General features: G+C 37.9%; 1 protein-coding gene across 11 annotated transcripts in view; it reads right to left on the bottom strand.

Annotated features, from left to right (window-relative positions):
• The window catches only part of CSNK1A1 (casein kinase 1 alpha 1), a 49,473-nt gene that overhangs the window by 12,240 nt on the left and 11,511 nt on the right, over positions 1 to 25,722 (bottom strand). For 7 of the 11 annotated variants that reach the window (XR_004477177.2, XR_004477178.2, XM_033406794.2 and 4 more), the window contains exons 3-8: positions 13,175 to 13,301; positions 10,049 to 10,147; positions 7,540 to 7,623; positions 3,047 to 3,186; positions 1,589 to 1,667; positions 532 to 606 (exon numbers count right to left, since the gene is read on the bottom strand). Coding sequence is in view for 8 of the 11 variants with exons in the window: in XM_033406794.2 (XP_033262685.1) it covers positions 532 to 606; positions 1,589 to 1,667; positions 3,047 to 3,186; positions 7,540 to 7,623; positions 10,049 to 10,147; positions 13,175 to 13,301 (604 nt within the window). In the remaining 3 variants the exon portion in view is untranslated. The remainder of the gene's footprint in view (positions 1 to 531; positions 607 to 1,588; positions 1,668 to 3,046; positions 3,187 to 7,539; positions 7,624 to 10,048; positions 10,148 to 13,174; positions 13,302 to 25,722) is intronic. The other 4 variants (XR_004477179.2, XM_033406799.2, XM_033406798.2 and 1 more) reach the window with 1 other exon arrangement.

Below are 25,722 nucleotides of genomic sequence, written 5' to 3'. Positions count from 1 at the left end.
TCCTTTTTCAATTTTTTTGGCTGTGCTGGGTCTTCGTTGCTGCGCTCCAGCTTTCCTCTCATTGCGGTGAGCGGGGGCCACTCTTCCTTGCGGTGCGTGGGATTCTCCTTGAGGTGGCTTCTCTTGTTGGGGTGCACGGGCTTCAGTAGTTGCAGCGTGTGGGCTCAGTACTTGTGGCACGTGGACTTCAGTAGTTGCGGCACGCAGGCCCTAGAGCATATGGGCTTCAGCAGTTGCGGTGTGTGGGCTCAGTAGTTGTGGTGTGCAGGCTTAGTTGCTCCGCAGCATGTGGGATCCTCCCAGACAAGGGATCGAACCTGTGTCCCCTGCACTGGCAGGCGGATTCTTAACCACTGTGCCACCAGGAAGTCCTCAAGTCATTCATAAAGATACCAAGAATCAACCAAAGTAAATTTAAAACAGTAAATAGCTACTCAATAGGATGCTTAAGTTCTGAGGCTGTAAAATAAAATGTTCCTTTTTGTTCCTGGATCATTTATATTAAAAAAAAAAATCATCATGTACACTTACCTTACATAGAACTTCAACAGGTGTGGACATCTTCTTTTCGCTAATTTTTTCATACTTTTGCTTCTTTGTTGCAGCCTGTGGAGAATAAGAATCAAACCACACAGATATACTCAGTATTATGAGAAGAATTTTACTAGTTTAACATACTACACATAAAAGGAAACTTGAGATTCAAGAGAAATCATAACCTAGAATAAAAAAGAAATCAAAGTGTAATACATGTAATCTCCTTTTCCTAAACTGTTAATTTTTCACATGACTTTCTGCTTCAAGAACGTTTTTAGCTGTTAGCAAAGGGTGAGTTTAACAGGAATATGATTTAAGTAAAAATGGGTGGAGTCAAATTTGAAATGAGATTTCTTAACCCATATTCAACAAGGGCAAAATAAGCAGATCGATACCAAACACATGTGCCTGCCCATCATTTAGTGACATTAATAACTGGTGTTATTTTTCCAGTGTAAAAATATTCACACTGGATAAAGCTACCCACACTGAGCAATTTGTCAAGCTCATAGATGCTCAATAAATACAGGGACCATTTACTTTTAAAGGACCAATAAAGCAACTAAACAGCCATTAAAATCTTGGACACAGTAATTTATCATTACCATACAAATACTCACAAAAGTAATGGTAAAACTCCTAATTAATGGAAACAAATAAAATGTTAGGACAATTAAATAATATAGCTAGTATTACTGGATAAACTAGTTCTACTGTACATAAAAGTACACATTTTCAACATAATGGCAACACATCAAAATGAGAAAGTCTCCACCTTTCTTAGCCCATGTCAAGTTCCTTCCAGGTAAAGCTACTGGTTACCAATGGGTACCTGCTAATTGTCCCAAAGGAAACTGTTCCTCAAGTGTGACTGTGAGAGTCTACTAACCTAATTATTACTGAAACGATCAGATTTTATTTTACCAATAAAGGGTAAAAATAAAGTCATTCACTCTCAGAAATCCTCATACTTGAAAGGGACCTTAAAGGTCATCTCCAATGTGTATTTGTATTCTTAAAACAAAAAGCTGGTGATGTGAGTCTGGTTTACCTTTAGTCCTTGCCATGGCAGGCTGGTTCTATTAAAATACATCAAAACATATCCTAATGATTCCATGTCATCTCGGCGACTAGAAAAGAAAATGTAAATTTAAAGGCTGCAATTATTGTGAAGAACATGTGAAAGAAAGCCAGGTACACAAGAAAAAAATGTTTCCAAGCAAGGAGAGAAAGTAATTTGGTATCTTGTGCAAGGAGTTACTCAGTTAGGGTAATTTAAAAAAAAAGTTCCTAATGGGTTACTTCTAAACAAAATTTCCTCACAGAATCCAAAATTATAAAATCCAACACGTTCCTGCAACTTAACTTTTAAAGAGCAAAAAGAATTTAGCTAAATAACTTCCTAAATGAGGTTAATAAAGATGGAAGAACCATCTAGCAGGACATAAGTTTTACAGAAGCTCACAAAGATTATTTAGGGATAACGCTGAAAAAATTAACAACTTTAAGCTAATTAAACATCTATATGAATATATACACAAACACATACACACTTACACGCACATTCAGACGATACATGTACTTAAGGACTGGTAATGGCCTACAGAAGATGTGAAACTATAGTTTAACCAAGGGTACTCAGATATTCATGGCTATTCCCTAAGCTTAAAAGCTCATTCTCATGAAGTTCCATAACCGGGAAGCATATCATTTCTACGCTTATTTATTTATATATTTTTTGCGGTACGCGGGCCTCTCACTCTTGTGGCGTCTCCCGTTGCGGAGCACAAGCTCCGGACGCGCAGGCTCAGCGGCCATGGCTCACAGGCCCAGCCGCTCCACGGCATGTGGGATCTTCCCGGACCGGGGCACAAACCCGTGTCCCCTGCATCGGCAGGCGGACTCTCAACCACTGCGCCACCAGGGAAGCCCTCTACGCTTATTTTAAGGAGCAAAAAGAAAAATGATTGACAAAAGATGAAAAACTAGAATTCAAGTCAGAAAATAGAAAGACCACAGAAATTATGACAATGTTTAAACTAAAGCCTATTCATTTATGTAGGGGTGGAAGAGTAGAACGGGGATGGTCCACCAACCACATTTTGGTTTATTAGAAATCAGATAACATTTTCCTTGCAGAAATAACCAATACATTCTTCCCCTAAACTCAACTTGCTTCACTAACATAAAAAGCCCAAGATCAGTATTAAGAAAAAAAGTATTGTCTTTAGCTGCAAAAAGAAACATAAAGTTGCATTTATGCTTCTAATTTCCATCATGCAATATTTTCTCCTCAAAAGACAAGCTTCAACAAAGAAAACAAAAAGGCCTCATTTAATCGGCTTCTTTGCACTGTCCAAAGCAGCAGGTAAAAGGATTAATAAGTGTCTTTCAAATCTTCAGCCAAGAAACATCTTTAGATATTGTAAGAAACTAATTAAAATATTTTAAAAACCCATCAATGGCTTTTGCTATGGATTTGATAAACACATTCAATTTTCAAACTCACCTCTGTTCAATACCAAGATGTGCATTGATGCTAGCATATCGAGCAGTGCCAGTGAGATTTTTATCTTCTCTGTATGGTATGTGTTGCCTTGTCCTGTTGTCTCTGTACTTTTTGGCCAAACCAAAATCAATAAGGAATAACTTTAAAAGAAAATAAAGAGACATTAGGTTTCCAATCTTGTTCAGTTAAACTGCTTCTTACTCATTAAATGGCATCTATTCTATTTTGTTCAATTATATCAAAATAAAGCATCATAAACAGAACAGATAATGAACAAACTTAACACTCCAATAAGCTTTTATTAGTCCTCATCAATAAATCAAGTTAAAAAAATACAGTTAAGTCAAGTGGTTGATCCCTGTCAGCTGAACAATTTCATAGGCCAGTTCATTACACATTCAGGAGCCTGTCTTTGGAACCTCTAACATAGTGGAGAAATGTATACATGCTCAATATCAGAGTTGCTGACAAGTGTGCTGCATGCCATAATGAAGCCTGACATCCTGTTACACTGGTAAACAAGCATGGGGTTTTAAAAAACTAGACATAAGCTTTCTGGAACTCTTCCATTCTACAAAGGCCACTCTTTAGTATGCCAACAGAATGCTCATTATCTAAAATAAGACAACTCTGAAAGTTGTATATTGACAACAAAACCAAGATTTTTATTTATAATAAATAAGCATTTTAAAACAAGCATGCATTTCATTTTATTTCCAACTGACATTTACGCATGTGAGCAGCTTAAGCTTCTGGAAAATATAACAAGTTGATCTAAAGTCTTAAAAAGCACTTAAGTATTTATTTATTTAAATAAAGGTGGCTTACAATCAGCAGTTTAAATGAGCTAACCAGAAACCAAGTAGTATTTTAGAACAAAATAATGTTTAGTGCTGTTTCATTTAAATGGTACACAGGGCGTAAGATACTCATTTATAATGTAGCTAATTTTTAAAATTAATTCAGGTTTACTCTCCATGATTAAAACTTTTATACGAAGAAGAAAAAAACAAAAGTATTTTTTGGGGAAAAACCCAAAATATGTTCATATTTACCTACCTTCTAAATCAAAATAATCTTAACTTAAAATTTTATTTAGTCTTTATCATAAAATCACTTATCAAAAGTTATGTCTACAAAGTTTATCAAGCAAAGCAGGTCTATGTGCTCTTATACTATGTAGCCCTATACTATTCTTTTCTAGTTACACCTAAATTTTGCAGTTTTTCTTCCCATTAGGCTGACATTAGGTTCCTTCTGCTGCAGTTTACAGTCTGTGATATACTGGGAAACATGACCACCTAGCCTGTTAGGGTTTGCATCAAAAAATAAGTAAAGCGGGCTTCCCTGGTGGTGCAGTGGTTGAGAGTCCGCCTGACGATGCAGGGGACACAGGTTTGTGCCCCGGTCCGGGAAGATCCCACATGCCGCGGAGCGGCTAGGCCCGTGAGCCATGGCTGCTGGTCCTGCGCGTCCGGAGCCTGTTGCTCCGCAACAGGAAAGGCCACAACAGTGAGAGGCCCGCGTACCACAAAAAAAAAAAACAAAACAAAAAACTAAAGCAAGTTACTGATTTAAGTGAAAAAGATATGACCAAGTGCTTCTTTTAGGACGATGAAAAATGCCGATTTCAGGCAGGCACTACAACCTAGCCTTAGTTATACACTGGATGGGAAAGGCTGAGGTTTGAGCTTCTGCAACCATATTTACAATGCAACACTTATTTTCACCTGGTCTACTACAAAGAATGAAGATTAAATTTTCAGTAAAATGTAACTGGATAATGAAAGCTCTTTGTATGATTAAACTCACTTCTTGAACAACTGAGTTATTATAAAATAGGGACAGGAAAGTTAATGTTATAAACCACTAAGAGAAATAAAGCTCATACTCTTTTAAGTTTCTTTCGATATGAAAATTGGCTCAGTACTCAAATATTAAAATGAGCAAAATATACTTATGTTAAGCAAAACGAAAATTATGACTTAAGTTCTACAGATTCACACTGAAAAGAAAACAAGGGAAAAACAAACCCAAAAGGACATCCAGCTTCATGGCCTTTAAAAACTCTCCCAAAGAATTATGTGGGGGCTTCCCTGGTGGCGCAGTGGTTGAGAGTCCGCCTGCCGATGCAGGGGACACGGGTTCGTGTCCCGGTCCGGGAAGATCCCACATGCCGCGGAGCGGCTGGGCCCGTGAGCCATGGCCGCTGAGCCTGCGCGTCCGGAGCCTGTGCTCCGCAATGGGAGAGGCCACAACAGTGAGAGGCCCGCGTACCGCAAAAAAAAAAAAAAAAAAAATTATGTGGGTTATGAATAAAAAGTGATGAGGACATGAACTTTCTTCTAAAGATTATTTTCTAAGATTGCTTCCTTTAGTACTCCAAATGGAGGAGAAAACAGGAACAACTCTGACATGGTTATGTCTGATAGTTACATTCATGTCTAGATTCAACAGCTCCATTTGCAACTCAATAACCACTTTCTCACAACTAAAAGACTGCTTTATAAAAACTCAGTGTTCACTAGAGTTCTTTCCTTCTACAATTCTAAAGGACAAAAACCTAACTTATTAAGAACAAAAATGGACAAACACTACCTTCTTAAGTATCTCAATCTTTAATATTAAAGCAAAAAATTTTTAAATTTTCTCCTCCTATAAAAACTGAAAATGAGTCAGGAAAAGTAATGTCACTGATAAATAAAGGTATCCCATTTTAAGAGCAAACAACTGAAAACTACTTAAAATTTAAAAATTTTAAATCTCTTGATAGTTCATTACCTTCTGGTACCTATCATGCTTCTTTAGTCGCTCTCTATGCACTGAATTTAAAACGAGTAAAAACATATATAATGGGAAATATTTACATGAAACCATGTGATACCAAGGATACAACCCAACAGGCGCAGATATGTAAAGGTAAAACCAAAAAAGGAAAAGTCAGTATTCAACGTCATAAAATAATGTGTTTTTATAGGTCTGCATATGCAAAGAGACGTTTAAACTCTTCGGTTGTCAAGCTGCTTTTCTGTGGATTTTAACTACATGTTCTAAGTAAAATTTGTGGCTGTTTTAAAGAATGCAGCATATTTTTCAAAGGAATGTGGAAATGAGTTAATGTTGGGTACGCTGGGATAACTCCATTCAGCAGACGTGCATTTTCTTCAGAAACGCTACTGACAATTTTAGTTTTTCGTATTTACATCAGTTTTTCTCCTAACCAGCAGTCACATTTTCCTGCCCTTCAGAAAATTCACCAAGATTACTTTTCCTTATAACCCAGAAGACCTATTATTAAATAATTATGTTATAAAATATAAGTAAAATGTGTGAATGTATATGGATAAGTAAAAATAGGGCAGTAAAGTTGCCTTACAATGTACCTAATTACCCACCATCCTCCCTCTCTGCCCAACCAAGACCTAGTTACCACAGTTGGTATTTCTTTGTGAATAAAAGTAAAATTGAATTCCTGAAACCGTTTTAACAGTGGGAGAACGTAGTTCCTGAAATAATGCTGGGCAGTATGGAAAAGGATTAAATGATTACCCAGGTGATACTTGTGGTTTAATAACGGAACTACAAAGTATGCTCACATATCAAATGCAACTTTTTTCCTTTTCTGATTACTTATGTCAATACTTACTTCTCAGTGTATACTAAATTGATAAAGATTCGTTCATTCAGGAGCTTCAAAGATTAAGTACCTAAATGGTGTGATTTTTAAAATTATTTTCCCTTGTTTATCTGAAAATTCATACAGTAATAAAGCTATCTAACTTCTACAAAAGTAAATATGAAGAGTTCTGCTTACATTTAAAAAATATTTGGAAAGTTATTGGAGTGTTTAGCCTGCTAAACACTAAATCATCAGGTTATGCATCTGTTTATCTTACATATGTGTTACTGATGGTAATTGATAAGTGCTTCAGTTATCGTTATGTTGTTAGAATACAGTATATTCTACTTCCAGAGCATATAATGCTCTTTAAGCATTTTATGCCACTTGTTTGAAGCTGAGAGAATTCTTATACTGAGGTAATCAATTCTAGAAAAACTAGATCTGAAATCTGATCTACACTTACCTAAAGTACGCTAGGGGAAGGGGAAGAGTTGACGCAGAATATCATTCAGCAATAATGCAACTCCAAATTATTTTTAAAAACTGAACAGTCTATCTCAAGTTTACCATTAGGTAAAGAATTTCAATGGTAGATCAACACATTTCCTCATGTGGATGTTAGAGATCTAAACATAATCCTGTTTTCATTTAGGTTTTCTCTAAATTTTACAAACTTTAAGCAAAAGCCAAAGAAACATCTTAGTAATGTTATGTTTGCCAAGTATGTCTGAATAATGCCAACGTAAGAGGTGCTTGAGCAAGATCTACATTCTCCAGAATTAAAACAAAACAAAAATAATCAAAATAAAACAGTAAGAAAGAAAAGCACATGAATTGGGGATTGAGGTTGGAATAGGAGACAGTTTCAGACCTGGTTTAATCCTGAGAAAGATGGGTCCTGAGAAGAACTAACAGTCATGCTTCTTTTCCTCTTCCCCACTGGAGATTCTAAACACTAAACAGACAATAGAGGGTGGCAGTGCATCAAACAGTATTGCTTACATTGCAACAATGGCCGGCGCAGACAGGCAACACCGAGGCATTAGAGAAAGAACAGGGTAGCCAAATGCCATCCTTCTTCCACCAAGCACTGTAGCTTCTCAGTTTTCCAAATAAGAATCACATGCTTAAGAACATTTGAATTCTGGAAAATACTCAGGTTTTTAATGCCACTATATTGTGTCACTGCCTGAAACAGGGATAGCAATGGTGACATTTGGCTCTTTAATTTATTAATAAAAAAGGGGGGAATTTGGATCTGCAATCTTTGGTATCACAATCTGCCCTTCCCCTAAAAAAGATTGTACAGGGGAAAAAAATCTTCAGTAAGGAAGAGGTAGAAGGCATTTAGTCACCTTAAAATTTATTTTCATAAGCATGCAGGGCTGATTACTGGAAGAGATGAGCAAATTCACTATGATTGGAGTGACTACTCCTAAATATCAAATTCAGAACAATTTTCCAAATAAGAAATTTGACTTTAAAAATCAACCTCAAAAGCGCCCCCCACCCAACTCTTTACCCACAAATAGAAAACTACTGGAACAAGCTGACCGAAGAATCCAGTCTCATACAACTGGCATATTTCAAACTACAATACAGAAAACACTAAAAACCAACTACATAAACAAAACACTAATCTAAAATGTTCAAGAACAACATTTAGAATTTGAATCTTAGGTAAAACACTGCACTTCTAACCCTAGGGTCTCTCTCAATCTGTTTAACAGCAAAACAGCTTCACAATATTCTTTTTAATATCTCTAAAAGACGATACAAGATTCTAAAAAGGTTTATGTATCACTGGTCAATTTGGATTTCCTAACACAACTATGTGATTAATAAGCTATTTTAAAGGGGGGAAAAAAGCAAAGAGGTATTATCTAGGCCATCATTAAATTTAAGACAAAAACCATGTACTGCAATGTCAACATGCAGAACATGGATCACATGAGGATAATGGGTCTTTAGCAGGAAGAAAATGGGAAGACAAGGGCTGGGAAATGGTCAAAAGATTAGGGTCATACTGACAAAATTGCCCCCCAAAATTAAGACTAGTAATTTTTCAATTAAATTACCAGGTTTTATAGTAACAATTAAGAACCTGGATGCTTCAAAGAGAGAAGCCACATAACATTAAAAAAAAAAAAAAAAAAGATGCAATTGGGAATGGCAAGAAAGGTTGTATGTAGATTTAAACATCTTCTATTATTTAAAGCTCAGCTTTCAACAAAAAAATTTTAATTCCTAAAACTTGGTCAGACCAACATTAATGTCTCACGCATTAACAAATAACACCAGTTCTAATGGTAATGGCTCCAAGTTGGCATTCATACAGGCAAACAAAGGTAAACATTTATAGCTAGACCTAAAAACACCAAACATTCCCTAATGGTTTAATAAAACAAATGGGAATGTTCCTTCCAAAAACAAAACAAAACAAAAAACACAAAAAACAAAAACCCCCCAAGTTGTCCTGAAGTTGAGAATTTCTATCAGATCATCAGATCATAACATGCTTAGTGCATTGCCAATGCTGCCTGTCTGCCCGAGCTCAACATTGAATTAATAAAAAAAAGCAATTCACTCAGTAAAACTAATCATTGCAGAAAAAATTCAACACAATTAGTTTTTAACTGCAATCATGCGTCACTAGCTAAAACCCAACCACCCCATAAATTCAATCATTCTGCAGCCCCCAATGAACACTAATTTCATTGTATGTATGTTCATTTCACTTGTCTACACTTCCCTTTGAAAAGGAGAGGAGAAGAGGGGTGGAGACCCCACCCAACTTGGCACCCAAATAAGAAACTGTCAACTACTTTTGAAACAGGCCCAAAAGTTATCCTTTTGAATACACAAATCCAAGGACTGAAGAATTCTCATTATCAACCATGCTTAGTCAGCAAATGTTAACGCCATGGTGACAGATGGGTCAGTGGTTCCCACGCTGGCACAAGCACATATATTAAAAAAACCCACACTTCAGAGACAAAGGTTAAAATCTGATTTTTAGCATTCAGGAAGAAAAGTACATGGGGTTTTTTGTTTGTTTTTTTTGTTCGCTAGCTATTCGAATGAATGAAAAATAGATACAACTGCTCAATAGTTAAATAATATAGATGATTACATTTTCACTATAAGCCCTTGGAATTTTATATTTCCATATAAATAACTAACCTTGGTTGGGTAAGTTGGAGAGAATTTATTTCAAGTTATTAAGTTAATAGGTTATCCTTCTAGTACAATCTTTTAAAGCAATTATCAATAGCAAATTCAACTTACTATGACTCTTAATTTAAAGACTGAAAGTTCACCAAAGCAATTCTTCAAGTTTTTTACTCTTTGTTCCTTCATGCAAAGAACATGTGACTAACCTTATTACAGTGACGCCCAATACCCATTAAGAAGTTATCTGGTTTAATGTCTCTGTGTATAAAATTCTTTGTATGCACATATTCAATTCTACTGATCATCTGGAAAAAAGGGGAGGAGGAGAGAAAATTAAGTGATTTGTATTAAGTGACAAAAGAAAACATTATTTCTCAATTACTTCAATATGCCAATTATTTTTCAAGATCGCAGGTATACTTTATTAACTTTATTTAGAGTTCACAAAGACAGTGCTAGTCAAAATTAAAAAGAAAGGGCAACCAGGCACTGCATTTACCTCTAGACTGATGGATATATAAGCATAAACCAGAAGTGTTCTTTAGGCTTATTCTTTCACTATTAATGATTATAAACATGATAGTAGCAAAACATGACCTGATAGCAAAAAATGGTTTTATTTTTAAATTACAAAAGTAATACATTTAGAATTGTTTCAGTTGTTGTAATAAATTATATAAAGTAAAAGCCAATCCTATGCCTCCTGACGTACCTATATAAATATAAAAACAGCCTGCTACTGCCCAGATCTATTTCCATGCTCTTATATACATACACACATAAACTCACTTGTGCTTGGGAGTAAGGGGTGTTGACCAATTGATATAGTAGCTGTAAGTTGTTGTTATTGCTTTAAATTGAAATAGAAACGGTCCACTCACTTTATTCTTGTTCACTTGTTTTTAACTAATTATAACCCAAACATTCCTGGAAGTTGGTACCATACAATGTAAGCATGTAACTTTTTATACAAATGGGGACATACACACGCTGGGTTTCCTTTCTTGCATGCCTTTTGGACTCTCCCATGATTTTTCTCCATACTTGTATGATCATATTCCAAAACTGAATAATAAACATGCCATTCTAACAAGCTTTTCTTAATTTCTTGGAAATTCTGCCTCGTCAAGTGGTATGGTCTTAGCATTCTTTTTAATGGCTATAAATATTCTATGGCACAGATGGAAGTACTCCCCAGTTATCCCCTAACTCACAGTATTCCCATTATTTCCAATATTCTCCCACCATAAACAATAATGCTATTAATAATACTTAAATATATCCTTACCTACTAGCGCTTTTATTTCTATGGATTATAAATCCCATACTATTACAGCAGAGTTGCTGGGCTGAAAGGTATGTATTTTTTTCATTTTGATAGGTGCCATCAGACTGCCCTTCAAAATAGCTTATAACAACTCATTTTTTTCAGCAGTAGTGTTCTTTCTCCCACTAGCAAAGTTATTTCAGTTCTTTCTAAATTTTGCAAATTTGACAGGTACTGACCTCGCTTATTTCCCTAACAGTTTGGAAACCTGCTTGTTTTTACTGACTTTTTGGATTTAGTACTATTCTATGAACTGTCAATCTATACTCATCCAGTATTCTTTTGGCTTGTCCTTTTCTTGCTAATTTTTAAGAATTCTTTGCATACAACAATCTTTTATCAGTCATTTGTTATGTAAATAGATTTAAATTTTGAAAAATTTGTCTTAACTCTGGCATCTCTTCTATAATAGTTTTAATTTCCAAATTATCAACTATGTCTACCTTTTCTGTAAAATACAAGTTGTATTTGAAAGTGTTTTCCATGTGCAAAGGCTGCCAACATTATCTTTCTACCCATATGTTCTTGCTCTTCTAGTAGTATATGTCAGGATTCTATTTTTTACTTGGCCTCATTTTCTCTAGAGCTTTTATTACCATGGATATACAGATTCTAAATCTTACTCCTCTACCTTGGCAAATGTCTTTTGAAGCCAAATTGTAATCTCTGGCTTAAACTATTCATACTCTCAAGGAAGTAGATGTATACAATGTTCAAATAGCATCTTTAGGTACAGCAGCAACTCATGTATTAAAGAAGTAAAACAAAACCACTGGCTCACTTATGTACATATTTGTCCTAGCTAAGTAATACCCATAATTAAACTATGAGTATTAACTCACAGGGGAAATGTGGGGCAAAAGACAAATTAATAGCACAAACTACAGACTACTTCAAGTATTGCCTGTCATCTATGGGGCAAGACTCAGCTGTTTCCTTCTTAAACAAATACTTTGCTGCAACCCCCTTTCCTAAATTACATTCTTTCTCTCATGTTACTAGTGTATCCAATATATAGACTTCTATGACAGAACCCTTCCATTTTTCTCCACTAAACTCTATGCTCCTAGAGGGAAGAGACTAGTTCTTCTTTGTACCTCCCAGTGTTAAGTACAATGGCAGTCCCCGAATAAATGTTCACTGTATGAATGCCTATGTGTTACTGAGCCTACAGAATACAAACTCCTTTATTAAGATTCATTCACATGTCATATTAAGAGGTTTTAATCATAAATTCCTTGACATTTACCTATTATCTTTGACCATATTATCTGTTTCCTCAAGGTTTGTTCCTGACCCTATTATTCCCCATCTTAAAATTCTTTAAAACTAATTTTCCTTTTTATTTCCTTTAGTTCAAAAAAATCTAATCTTGGCTTTAAAACAATTTCATCTAATCTCAAGCCAATGAATAAATCTAATTCATGACATAAAAATTTCCCTGGTTTTGCTTACCTATTACCAATGGCCGAGAATCCTTTACTTCAAGAGCATCTACCTGGTCAAAAATTATTCCTTAAATTACTTCAGTACCTTATTTTCCTCAAAAATACACCTTTCATAAGGATTCAACACATAATACATAGCATTCAATTTGCTTAATTTAAACAAAATTTCAATATATACATATTTATCTATATTTATATACAAACAAACACTCCAAATCCTTTCTTCAAACAAAATTTTATAAGGAAACCTGCTATATTCAACACTAAAACAAATACACTCTATCTGATGGGAGCAGCTTGAAAACTCCTAGTCTATAGGTGTAATAAACTAGTATAATCCGTTTTTGTCCTATACCCATGGGAAAACATCTACAAGTCATATTAGAGTAATACACTTGAATGACTATACCTTACTATGGATCTTTTTTTGCTGATCCAAACGTTAAACAGTGACACATGGGACTATAATTCTCTGGTTTACACACATTTAAATTATAGTTAAGTAGTGGTAAACAGTAGTATTTCTTAGTTTTTATTCTCATAAAAGTTTCACATACCTGGTCAGCTAACATAAGTACAGTTTTCATTGTGAACCTTCTTGAACAGAAATTGAAGAGGTCTTCGAGGCTGGGTCCAAGAAGATCCATGACTAGCACATTGTAGTCTTTTTCCTGACCATACCACCTAATAAAATGAAAAGGGGAAAAGGGAGGGTATTATAAAAAGCTGATTATCACTTAACATCACCAAATTTTTAAAAATTTGAGTAAGATAGTTTTTCCTCTCTGGTTAGGTTTTATTTAGGGTTAAATTTTCCACTATTCAGTTGATGAACTCACTGACTGACTACATTGCCCAACACAAGGTAAAGAGATTTTTTCCTGTCAAGCAACCCATTGTCCAATTAAGTCAGTACTTGTGTGGCAGCCTTAACATTCCTCTTAACCAGGGCAGCTGAATTCTATATCCATCCACCACTGATTCCTGAGACGATGGGCAAGTTTCTTAACCTCACCTGGTCTTACTTTTTAACTGAAGAAATGAAGGAGATTCTACTAGTCATTCCAAAACGTTTCAGAAAGCAAAGATCCCTTTCACTATAACTCATGTTCCATTTCCCACCAAGTTGTATTAATAAGGAGTCACATTTTTGCTTAGTTCCCGATCACAGAAAACAATCATATTACCACAAAGATGACATTTGCTTTTTACTGGAAGAATCATGCTTTAATTATCCGTTGCTATATTACTGTGGATATACAATTTGCCCCCAATAACTCTAGGAATATCAACAGCTAATTTCAGAGACTACAAGAACTGGAAATCACTGCAATAAATGATTTCAAGTTTCTATACGCCTGTAAGTCTGGTACGGGTAATTTCCTGAAAATAAGCACTACCATTTTTATTTCAAACTTATCTAGATTATGAATTTTGCTTGAGGGACATCCCTGGAGGTCCAGTGGTTGGTTTGGGCTCCGTGCTTCCACTGCAGGGGGCACGGGTTCGATTGCTGGTCAGGGAACTAAGATCTTTTATGCCATGTGGCACAGCCCAAAAAAAGGCATTTTGCCATTATTTAAAATGTTAAAAAAAAAACAAAACAAGGAAGTTATTTTAAAGCTAGACTGGAGTGATTTCTTTGTTAACTCTAATAAGAAATGATACCTGGATTTACCATTTGAGAAGTTTATGTGTTTTAAAAATATTCAAAACGGGAAAAAGGCTTAAAAAAATCTGTGTCAAAGGCATTAATGAATATCAGTTTAGTGGAAAACTGTTCAGTGTTTTTGGTTTGCTTTATAATTTTATTTATTTATTTATTTTTGGCTGCATTGGGTCTTCATTGCTGCACGTGGGCTCTCTCTAGTTGGAGCGAGCGGGGCGGGGCTACACTTCGTTGCGGTGTGCGGGCCTCTCGTGGTGGCTGCTCTTGTGGAGCGCGGGCTCTAGGCGCACGGGCTTCAGTAGTTGAGGCTCACGGGCTCTAGAGCACAGGCTCAGCAGTTGTGGCACATGGGCTTAGTTGCTCCGCAGCATGTGGGATTTTCCTGGAGCAGGGATCGAACCCATGTCGCCTTCATTGGCAGGCGGATTCTTAACCACTGCGCCACCAAGGAAGTCCCGTTTAGTGTTTTTAGTGTTATTTCTTTTTTAAAATTTTCCTCTAATATGTTATTCTGTTATAAAAGAAAATTAAGACTGAAACTAGAGAATGGGGATTTAGTATCTTAATAACTATATTTTTCTAGAAAATGCAAAACCAGCTACTTAAGCATGGTCTCATATTCAGATCCAATGAATACGCTCCCTAGAATCTTATGTAAAAGATCGTAAGGTGACTAGGCTTAAAAAGCTCACATTCCTTCCTACGCTTTTGCTTCAGCTGTTCCCGAGGACTACTACTTCGCAAACATGATACACGAATAACTACCATCGAACACACAAAGGAATTCATTTTCATATGTCTTTGCAGAAAAAGGTAGCCTGATGGGGAAATTTTCTGCTTAACCTTACAGATTGTGCTCACTAGCCTAAGAAACGCAACAGATGTACCAAACTTCGAATGGCAGAGTTGATCTGCCCTTATTGTATCTAAAACTATGTTCAAAGCTGCTGCAATTATCCCTTTCCAATCCTTTATTTTCCATATAGGAATTCAACACCCTTCACATACATTCCAACATTTACAACACTTGAAAGAAAAGCTCACAGTGGTGGGTTTAAGAATCTGCCTTCCGGGGCTTCCCTGGTGGCGCAGTGGTTAAGAATCCACCTGCCAATGCAGGGGACATGGGTTCGAGCCCTGGTCGGGGAAGATTCCCACATGCCATGGAGCAACTAAGCCCGTGCGCCACAACTACTGAGCCTGCGCTCTAGAACCCGGGAGCCACAACTACTGAAGCCTGTGCGCCTAGAGCCCGTGCTCTGCAACGAGAAGCCACCGCCTTGAGAAGCCTGTGCACCACAACAATGAGTAGCCCCCGCTCTCAGCAACTAGAGAAAACCCGCGTGCAGCAGCGGAGACCCAGTGCAGCCAAAAATTAAATAAACGAATAAATTTATTAAAAAAAAAAAAAAAAAGAATCTGCCTTCCAATGCAGGGAACACGGGTTTGATCCCTGGTTGGGGAACTAAGATCCCACAAGCCACGGGGCAACTAAGCCTGCTTGCCACAACTATTGAGCCCGTGTGCCACAACTACTGAGCCCTTGCACCACAAATAGAAAGAAGCCCGTGAGCAGAAATGAAGAACCCACTCACCACGATGGAAGATCCCACGTGCCACAAGTAAGACCCGACACAGCCAAATAAATAAATATTTTTTTTAAAAAAAAGATAAGTGATGAACAAAGTGAATAGCTTATGTTCTCCTTTCCTGATTCCTGTTTTGTTTTCCTTCTTTTTTTTCTTCTTTCTTTACTTAACGGCAGAGGCAAATCTGTGCTAGGAAGCTGTCAGAAACTTCAAAACCAGTCCTTGCCATTATAAACATCCAATACTAAGAATATGGCAGATTTTTAATATAAAAATCTAATTTATCGGGGCTTCCCTGGTGCCGCAGTGGCTGAGAGTCCGCCTGCTGATGCAGGGGACACGGGTTAGTGCCCCGGTCCGGGAAGATCCCACATGCCACAGAGTAGCTGGGCCTGTGAGCCATGGCCGCTGAGACTGCACGTCCGGAGCCTGTGCTCCACAACGGGAGAGGCCACAAGAGTGAGAGGCCCGCGTACCGCAAAACAAAACAAAACAAAACAAAAACAAAAAAACCTAATTTATCTAGGTTTTAGAGAAAAATAAATGACTCTATAAAAACCCACCAAATCCAGAAAGAGCTAAGGCAGTGATGGGAAGTCACTAAGAATCAAAGGCAAAAGAGAAAGCACAAATCAACTCTCATAAGACTACATCTCATGTCTACATCAACAAATTTGTACCAATGGCTCCCTAACAAAATTACAATAAAGTGAATTTTACAACCATCCAATCCAAACTACAAACTTGAAATGTCAAAGGCACAAATTCATACTTCACATTCATGCAATCACACAATTTCATAAAGCACTTTGTGGGAAGTCATATGTAAAGTAAGTCTTTAACAGAATACTCTCATAATAATTAGAAACAAGGGGGAATTAGATGAATTCAGAAACACACTTTAAAAAAAACCAAACAAGTTATTAGGCATTTTTCTCCATATTGCTTAAGTGTATGAGTTTAAGACACAGCCCCTATTCTCAATATCAAGAAGACAATCCATAAAAAAACAACTAAAACATAAATGATTCAAAGGCATTTTCCTCCATGGTGCAACTACGGCACTTCTAAAATAATTAGGTCTTTCCGCTTAGAAATTGGTATTATAACTCTTTAAACCTAAGTGACAGGTGTTTCTTTCATTCCTCCTTTTGATCTCAAGGAATATATAACTTATTTCTCTAAATCTAACACCTCACACCCTCCCCATCTGTGCTTTCCACCTGTGTAACCCATCCCGACATTATTACACACAGATTAGGAGCCAGGAACAGCCTTCTGCTTATCCAAATCCTACTTACTCAGTTTCTACCTTCACCTCCACGTTTTCCACTTTTATTCTGCAAGCTGCTAACTCTCCATTTTCAATTGCAACATCCTAATACCCAGATGCCAAAGAAATCTTCCTTAAGTAGACTATCCCACATTGGTCTCCCGTTTCACAGAATTCCTATAGCCACTGACTACTGCCTATATCCAAGATCTAACCCCTTGACAATACAAATCTTCAGGTACTGTTACTTTGGCGTTTCTCTCTCTACACCTGTAAGATAAAACCTACTGTTTGTCTTATGTCTTCATAGAATCTGGGTAATGAGCAAGCACTAAGCTGATTCTCTGAGATCATTTAAGTTTGCAGACAATCTGAAACCCACAAACATGAAAACCTCACTCCTATTCTCCACTTTCTAGGTGCCTTCAACCAGAAACTCAGGTCTTATCTTTAGACATTTTTCAACATAAGCAGCAATGTGTTGCTACTAAGTACACTATGGTAAAGTCATGTGCACACTGTAGGTAACTCAGATACTTATGAGATTAAAAACAAACTGGTTTGATTTGGACCTTATTCTTCCTAATAGTTTCAAAAGATGCAGAAGAATCAAGTAATTTAATGGATGAAAGCTAAAAAAAAAAGGAGAGGGGGCAAGGTCTCATTTACTATTTGTTTGTTTCAAATCAATGTCTTTAGACATAGTGTTGCCTGACCAATCAAGGAAGTAGGCCAAGGAATGAGCTCGCAACTTAGAAAACCATCATTTCTTACTGAGAGCATAAAAAAGGTACCTTAAGGTCTGAAGAAGATGCTAAGAGAAGGAAGGTCCATCTCTCTGATCTTATTTCCTTCCTCTAAACCCATATCCAAACTAATTCTAGTTAAAAAATTAAGAAACAGATAAAAAGCACAAGCCTAAGATAATACATGCACAAGTCAATAGGGCTGACCAAAAAATGCTAACAGAATTCAGAAAAAGCAAACGATCAGTGGGAACTACATCTGTCCAAAGAAAGAAAACTAGTGAAAATGGTCTGTTACTAGTCAGATCCTGAAGGAGGGGTAATATTTTGATAGATAAGGTAGAAAAAGATGTGCTAAGGGCTTCCCTGGTGGCGCAGTGGTTGGGAATCCACCTGCCAATGCAGGGGACACGGGTTTGAGCCCTGGTCCGGGAAGATCCCCCATGCCGTGGAGCAGCTAAGCCTGTGTGCCACAACTACTGAGCCTACGCTCTAGAGCCTGCGAACCACAACTACTGAAGCCTGTGCGCCTAGAGCCCGTGCTCCACAGCAAGAGAAGCCACTGCAATGAGAAGCCCGCACACCACAATGAAGAGTAGACCCCGCTCGCCGCAACTAGAGAAACCCTGTGAGCAGCAATGAAGACCCAACACAGCTAAAAATAAATAAAAAAAAAAAAGATGTGCTAGGCAGAGGCAAGAATAGACCATGGGCTCGCATAAAGGGGCGAATCAAAGTGACTGATAGTTTGGGGCTATATTATAGACTCTTGAATACCAGGCTAATGTGCTTTAAATTCTATAGATAACTGAGGAATTATCAGTGGAGTATGGATGGGACATAAGTATTAAGAGTTGGCCTTGGTATCAGTATGCAATATGGAAACTGGGGAGTAGGGGAAGGAGTGACAATGACATGAGAACCAATTAGAAGAGTTATATTATAGCTGAAGATGTGGAGCTAGAGGTTTCTTTTCTCTATTAAATCTCGATGAAAATGGAAATACCTTAGAAAAAAAACAAAATGACTGAAATGAAATATTTTAGGTATTGCTATGAGACCCAAGGACTTCCAAGAATAGTAAATCAGTGTAATTATCGTAAATACTCAGTTCAGATTAAAGGACCTAAATATGCCCATCCCTATGACTATAACAATAACAAGAGAAAAAAGAACATTTGTTTAACGTAGGTCTTCCCCCTCTGACTTGATTGGTGACGGTTAATTTTATGCATCAACCCGACTGGGCTAAGGGATTCTGAAATAGCTGATAAAATGTAAAACAGTATGTGAAGGTATCTCCAGAAGAGATTAGCATCTGAATGACAGGCTAAGTAAAGAAAATCACCCTCCCTAAAGTGGGGTACCTGAACAGAATAAAAAGGCAGAGGAAGAGAAATTTCCCTCTCTGCTAGAGCTGAAACATTCATCTTCCATCTTCTGCTCTAGGACATCCGTGCTCCTGGTTTTCAAACCTTAGGACTCAAACTGGGACGTAAATCATTGGCTCCCCTGGTCTCAGGCCTTTAGGCTTGATCCAGAACTACACTGCTGGTTTTCCTGGGCTTCCAGCTTATAGACCACAGGTCATGGAACTCCCCCTTTTTTTTTAAATTTTTTTTTTATACAGCAGGTTCTTATTAGTTATCTATTTTATACATATTAGTGTATATACATCAGTCAAAATCTCCCAATTCATCCCACAACCACCCCCACCACCACCACTTTACCCTCTTCGTGTCCACACGCTTGTTCTCTACATCTGTGTCTCTATTTCTGCCCTGCAAAGCGGTTCATCTGTACCATTTTTCTAGGTTCCACATATATGCGTTAATATACGATATTTGTTTTTCTCTTTCTGACTTACTTCACTTTGTATGACGTCTCTAGATCCATCCACGTCTCTACAAATGACCCAACTTTGTTCCTTTTTGTGGTATATATATGTACCACATCTTCTTTATCCATTCATCTGTCAATGGGCATTTAGTTTGCTTCCAGGTCATGGGACTTCTTAGCGTCCATAATCGTCTGAGCAAATCCCTCATAATAAATCTCTTTCTCTCTACCTATAAATATATCTCGCTTTATTGCTCTTTGCAGGTATCACGTTTTTTACAAACTGTGGCAACCCTGCCTTGAACAAATCCATCCGCACCATTTTTCCAACAGTATATGCTCACTTTGTGTTTCTGTCACATTTTCATTATTTTTATATTTTCGTTATTATTATATTTGTTATGGTGATGATCTGTGATCTTTATTTTTTTATTTATTTATTTTTTTGCGGTACGCGGGCCTCTCACTTTTGTGGCCTCTCCCGTTGTGGAGCACAGGCTCCGGACGCGCAGGCTCAGCGGCCATGGCTCACGGGCCCAGCCACTCCGTGGTATGCGGCATCTTCCCAGACCGGGGCACGAACCCGTGTCCCCTGCATTGGCAGGGGGACTCTCAACCACTGCGCCACCAGGGAAGCCCTGTGATCTTTATTTTTGATGTTATTATTGCAAAAAGTTACCACTCGCTGAAAGCGCAGATGATGGTTAGCACTTTTTGGCAATAAAGTATTTGTAAATTAAGGTAGGTACAATTTTTTTAGACATAATGCTATTGCACACCTAACAGACTACAGTATAGTGTAAACATAATTTTTAATGCACTGGGAAACCAAAAAATTCGTGTGACTTTGCTTTATTGTGGTATTCTGGAACTGAACCCATAATAACTCTGAGGTATGCCTGTATATATGATCCATCAGTTCTATTTCTTTGGAGAATCCTAGTATAATAGGGGCAGCCATTTTATGTCTTGTTCACAACTCTATATTCCCAGCATCCAGTACAATGCTTTACATGCAGGAAATGCTAACATTTGCTGAATTAAAGAATAAAAAGCTGTATTAGAGGTTTTTACCAGGCTAGGGCATGCTTGACGTGGCAGATGAGGAAAACAAAAAAAGGAATACAAAAATACTACCTGTACCGAAAGTATAAAGTCATCAGGAAGCATCTACTCATCTTTGATTCAAATAAGTCAAATAATTATAAAAGTTTAGAAGTGACAGTCGTAACAGATAAATGTCTTTTCCTATGCCATTTATCTTCCCATCTTTAGATTATTAATGTCAGAGTCTTCACTGAACTAAAAGTATGAGCACTGAATCAGTGCTGTAATATACCCATTTTCATAGCATCTACATTCTCAAGACAGTGTATCTCAAACTTAGTCTCTTGCCAAATTATCATCATCCAACTTTTATGTTCCTTTTTATGAGGGTAGAAATTAAGGACCTGGTCTAGTACAATCTCGCTCAACTCTAAGAACTAGCTCAAATTCCCCCTTTAGGTTGCTACTGCTAACAGTTCCAGCCACCTTACTCTCTTTAGTCTGAATTCCTTTTAATGTTCCTATACATTAATATTTACGTACACCATCCTTAACAGTAGAATTTTGCCTTTCATAATATTATAAAAACTATAGATAGCTCTTCTTCCCATCCTTCAACAGCACCCAAATTACCATGGGCCAAAAAAAGTCACCTACAGGCAATTCTTGTTTATCTTTTCCTGTATCTTTCTTCTTGCTTCTCATTGTAATCATGCCACATTGCCTTCTTTTCCCTTTTTGTTCTGTTTCTGGCATGAGTGTGTCGGGGTTAACAATTCATTTAAAACAGTCAAGAAAGGCACTTCCTTCTCCCCCCTCCTCCTAAATTACCAGACTTCAACAGCAGGCGACCCTCAACCACAACACAAGCCCTCAATTCTCAATTTAAATTCCTGAGTCTCAAAAGTCACCAATCCTCCTAGTACTGCATTCAATAGTTGATTACTTCTGAAAGGTGGAAGCATCTATGAACTTGAGTCTTAAGACACTGTAATCCTTTAACCTAGAATTGTTAGTACTTATTAAGCTCCATTTTATTAATGGCATTCATCATGAAAGCAGAACTATGATGCACAGCTTTGACTACATTTTGATTCATGTAACTCTTCGATGCTTCTAAAGAACTAGACACAGGACTAAAATGTGGGTAACCTCCTGATTTTCTATTAACTCTTGGTATACAAGATTGCTGTGTAACTCTCATTCTCCTTCTCTGCCCATATTTGCTCCTTAGATTTGTGGCCTGTTTTACTTTGAATACCTAGGTACCTAGAATTTAATGAACTAAACTTTTCTCTTGCCATCAAAAATTTAAGACCAGGCTTCCCTGGTGGCGCAGTGGTTCAGAATCTGCCTGCCAAGGTAGGGGACACGGGTTCGAGCCCTGGTCCAGTAAGATCCCACATGCTGCGGAGCAACTAAGCCCGTGCGCCACAACTACTGAAGCCCTTGTGCCTAGAGCCCGTGCTCCCCAACAAGAGAAGCCACCACAATGAGAAGCCCGCGCGCCGCAACGAAGAGCAGCCCCCGCTCACAGCAACTAGAGAAAGCCCACATGCAGCAACAAAGACCAAATACAACCAAAAAAAAAAAAAAATTAAGACCATCAATCTATTTCCTCCTCTTGCAATTTCATTTAAAACACAATTCATATTTTATAAGGTCAGTAACACAAAATTTTTATTCATAATGCTTTGGATTTACAACTTGCAGAAATACCTTTGAAATAGTTTGGGATCCAGAGCATTTTAACTAGAGAAAGACACTCATTGCTGCTATTTGGCTACTGCAGGGAACTGGAAAATCAGGTTTAATAAAGAAAACAGACACTAAGTTTTCTGGTGAATTAAGCAACTAGAACCAGAAACACAAATACCGATTAGACCGATTTCTCCATACTAAAAACTGATTTAGACGTTAAGTAAGAAAAGAACCACAGTTTTAGCTGTGGGTATGGTGATCAGAGTAATAATTCTGATAATGTGATGAATTCAAGAAATTTTAGATATTAATTCTATCTTTTTTTTTAATTTTTAAAATTTATTTATTTATTTATTTATTTAGACCAGGGTCTTCGTTTGGGGTCTTCGTTTCTGTGCGAGGGCTTTCTCTAGTTGCGGCAAGTGGGGGCCACTCTTCATCACGGTGCGTGGGCCTCTCACTATCGCGGCCTCTCTTGTTGCGGAGCACAGGCTCCAGACGCGCAGGCTCAGTAGTTGTGGCTCACGGGACTAGTTGCTCTGCGGCATGTGGGATCTTCCCAGACCAGGCCTCGAACCCGTGTCCCTTGCATTGGCAGGCAGATTCTCAACCACTGCACCACCAGCGAAGCCCCTTAATTCTATCTTTTACTTCACCGAACCTTTCCCAGAACTTTCCTAGGTCTTCCAAACCTTTTTTAATTGGCTAATTTCCCCACCCTTACAATCTCACACCCCTGGGGAGGGCACTGATAAGCACAGAAGTAATTTAAAATTGAACAAGACTAGAAAGGGAAAAGAAAATAAATACTGGAAATCCACCAACTGAGAGACCAATCCTGCATCAATGTATTTAGCTACAATAACCAAGAACTTGCCCAAACAAGTTGTGTGGGTGGGTGGGAGGTGCTAGTTCTACACCAAGTGTTCTGAATCTTTTCTGTTGTCATGGATCCCCCACCTTTGGTAGTCTAATGAGGCCTACTGATCCCTTCTCAGAGTATTTTAAATGCATAAAATAAAATATATAGCATTATAAAGAAAACCAATTTTAGAGAAATTCAGTTACCATAAAATTACTTTAAAATCAATCTTGCTATAGTAATATACATGCTCCATATTAAAGCATTAAATAAGATTTAGAGGCAGGTCTAACTAGTACTATAATTTTGGATATAAAGACTATTTTGGGGGCTTCCCTGGCGGCGTACTAAGTACTAAGTAGTACTAAGTATCAAAGCACATTTTTTTGTTCGTGTTTTTTTTTTTTTTTTTGCGGTACGCGGGCCTCTCACTGCTGTGGCCTCTCCCGTTGCGGAGCACAGGTTCCAGACACACAGGCTCAGCAGCCATGGCTCACGGGCCCAGCCACTCTGCGGCATGTGGGATCTTCCCGGAGGGCGTGAACCCGTGTCCCCTGCATCGGCAGGCGGACTCTCAACCACTGCGCCACCAGGGAAGCCCTTTGTTTGTGTTTTTAAAATTTGCGGGTTAAGGAACATTTATGCATCTTTTAAGGCAGAGGGCAAGGAACAAGGGGACTGATGTGGAAATCCTACAGCATAATTCAAAGATCTTAGGGATGATATTGTGAGTAAAGGATTAGTAGTAGCAGTTAGGAGGGTTAGGATGAAGAAGGAAAGCGAATCATCTTAATTGACATCATTATTGCTGAGTGAAACACATATGATGCCCAAGTTTTAGATCTTATTCTGCAGTCTATTTACCTTAAAAATCTGTTTACAGCAGGGTTCTTAACTTGGTTCAGGGATTTACCCTCCACAAGGTCAGTGAATTGGATAGGAAAACAATTCCACCCTTATTTTCATGTACTTCCCTGGCGGCGTACTAAGTACTACTAAAGCGCCTATTAATTTACCCTTTCAATATTTATGGTGGCTAACAAGACAAAACCCAATAATTCTTGCTCTCATAGCTTACAGCACAGTCTGTGTAGGCAAACACATATGATGAAAGAGAAACTGATGGTGAGAAGGTACAAATTATGGGGACCCAATAGATCTTTCAGAGGGAGGCATTAGGAAAAGCTTCTCGACTAAGAAGTATGTTGATTCTTGAAGCATGAACAGAAGACGGCCAGGTAAAGAGGTGTGTCGGGGTTAGGAGTACGCATTAAGCTTGTTATTCACAAGAAACTGAAAGTACCCAGCATAGTTGGTTCATAGTAAGACAAGATCATCCGATTTTCTTGTTCACGGTTAACTTGTTGAAAATCTAGTTTCTATTTGCCATCTTACTTTCATTTTTTGTTCTTGGTTCCCAGTATAATGGTTATAATTCTCATCATACTACCCAAAATTATACTTCAAAGATCACAAATGGTCCTTGCTGTCACTGCTCTCTCTAGCTTTGGTCATAGTAGTACTGGAAGACAGCATGTGGAGAACTGGAACCTCCAGAGGAATACAAGTATTAAAATATACTATTCCACTGGGAAATGGGACAATATACCTGTAGTTTCACAATACCAATTATAAAGGGTTGATCAAATCTTTTCTTTTTATTTATTTATTTTTGGCTGTGTTGAGTCTTCGTTGCTGTGCGCGGGCTTTCTCCAGTTGTGGTGAGCAGGGGCTACTCTTCATTGCAGTGTGCGGGCTTCTCATTGTGGTGGCTTCTCTTGTTGCGGAGCACAGGCTCTAGGCACGCAGGCTCCAGCAGTTGTGGTGCACGGGCTTAGTTGCTCCGCGGCATGTGGGATCGTCCCGGACCAGGGCTCGAACCCGTGTCCCCTGCACTGGCAGGAGGATTCTCAACCAGCAGGATTCTGCACCACCTGGGAAGCCCCAAATCTTTTCTAATAGGCAAATGTATAAAGTAGATTAGTAGCTATCTAGGCCTGGGGGGATATGGAGAGTGATTGCTAATGTGTTCAAGGTGGTTTTTTTTTGGGGGGGGGGTGATGAACATTTTAAAATTGGATTATGGTGATGGTTGCACAACTGTACATATAGTAAAAACCACTGAATTGCACACTTTAAGTAGATGATGCTTACATAGGTAAATTATCTCAATAAAACTGTCAATCTTTTACCAAAATCTGCTCTTCCAGTCTCTGTTTCAACACTTATTAAGGACCTACTATGGGTGTGATACTGCTGATAAGGATGCCATAAGCAGCATAAGGCCTAAAAGAACAGATAAGTGACAAGTACAATATAAAAGCGACAATAAAGTAAATATAAAACACAGAGGAGGGCTTCCCTGGTGGCGCAGTGGTT

This window comes from Orcinus orca, chromosome 3 (genome assembly GCF_937001465.1).
Source record: "Orcinus orca chromosome 3, mOrcOrc1.1, whole genome shotgun sequence".
In the NCBI taxonomy this organism is placed as follows: Eukaryota; Metazoa; Chordata; class Mammalia; order Artiodactyla; family Delphinidae; genus Orcinus; species Orcinus orca.
The sequence above is the reverse complement of the archived record's forward strand: the minus strand, read 5'-3'. Positions and strand labels throughout refer to the sequence as shown.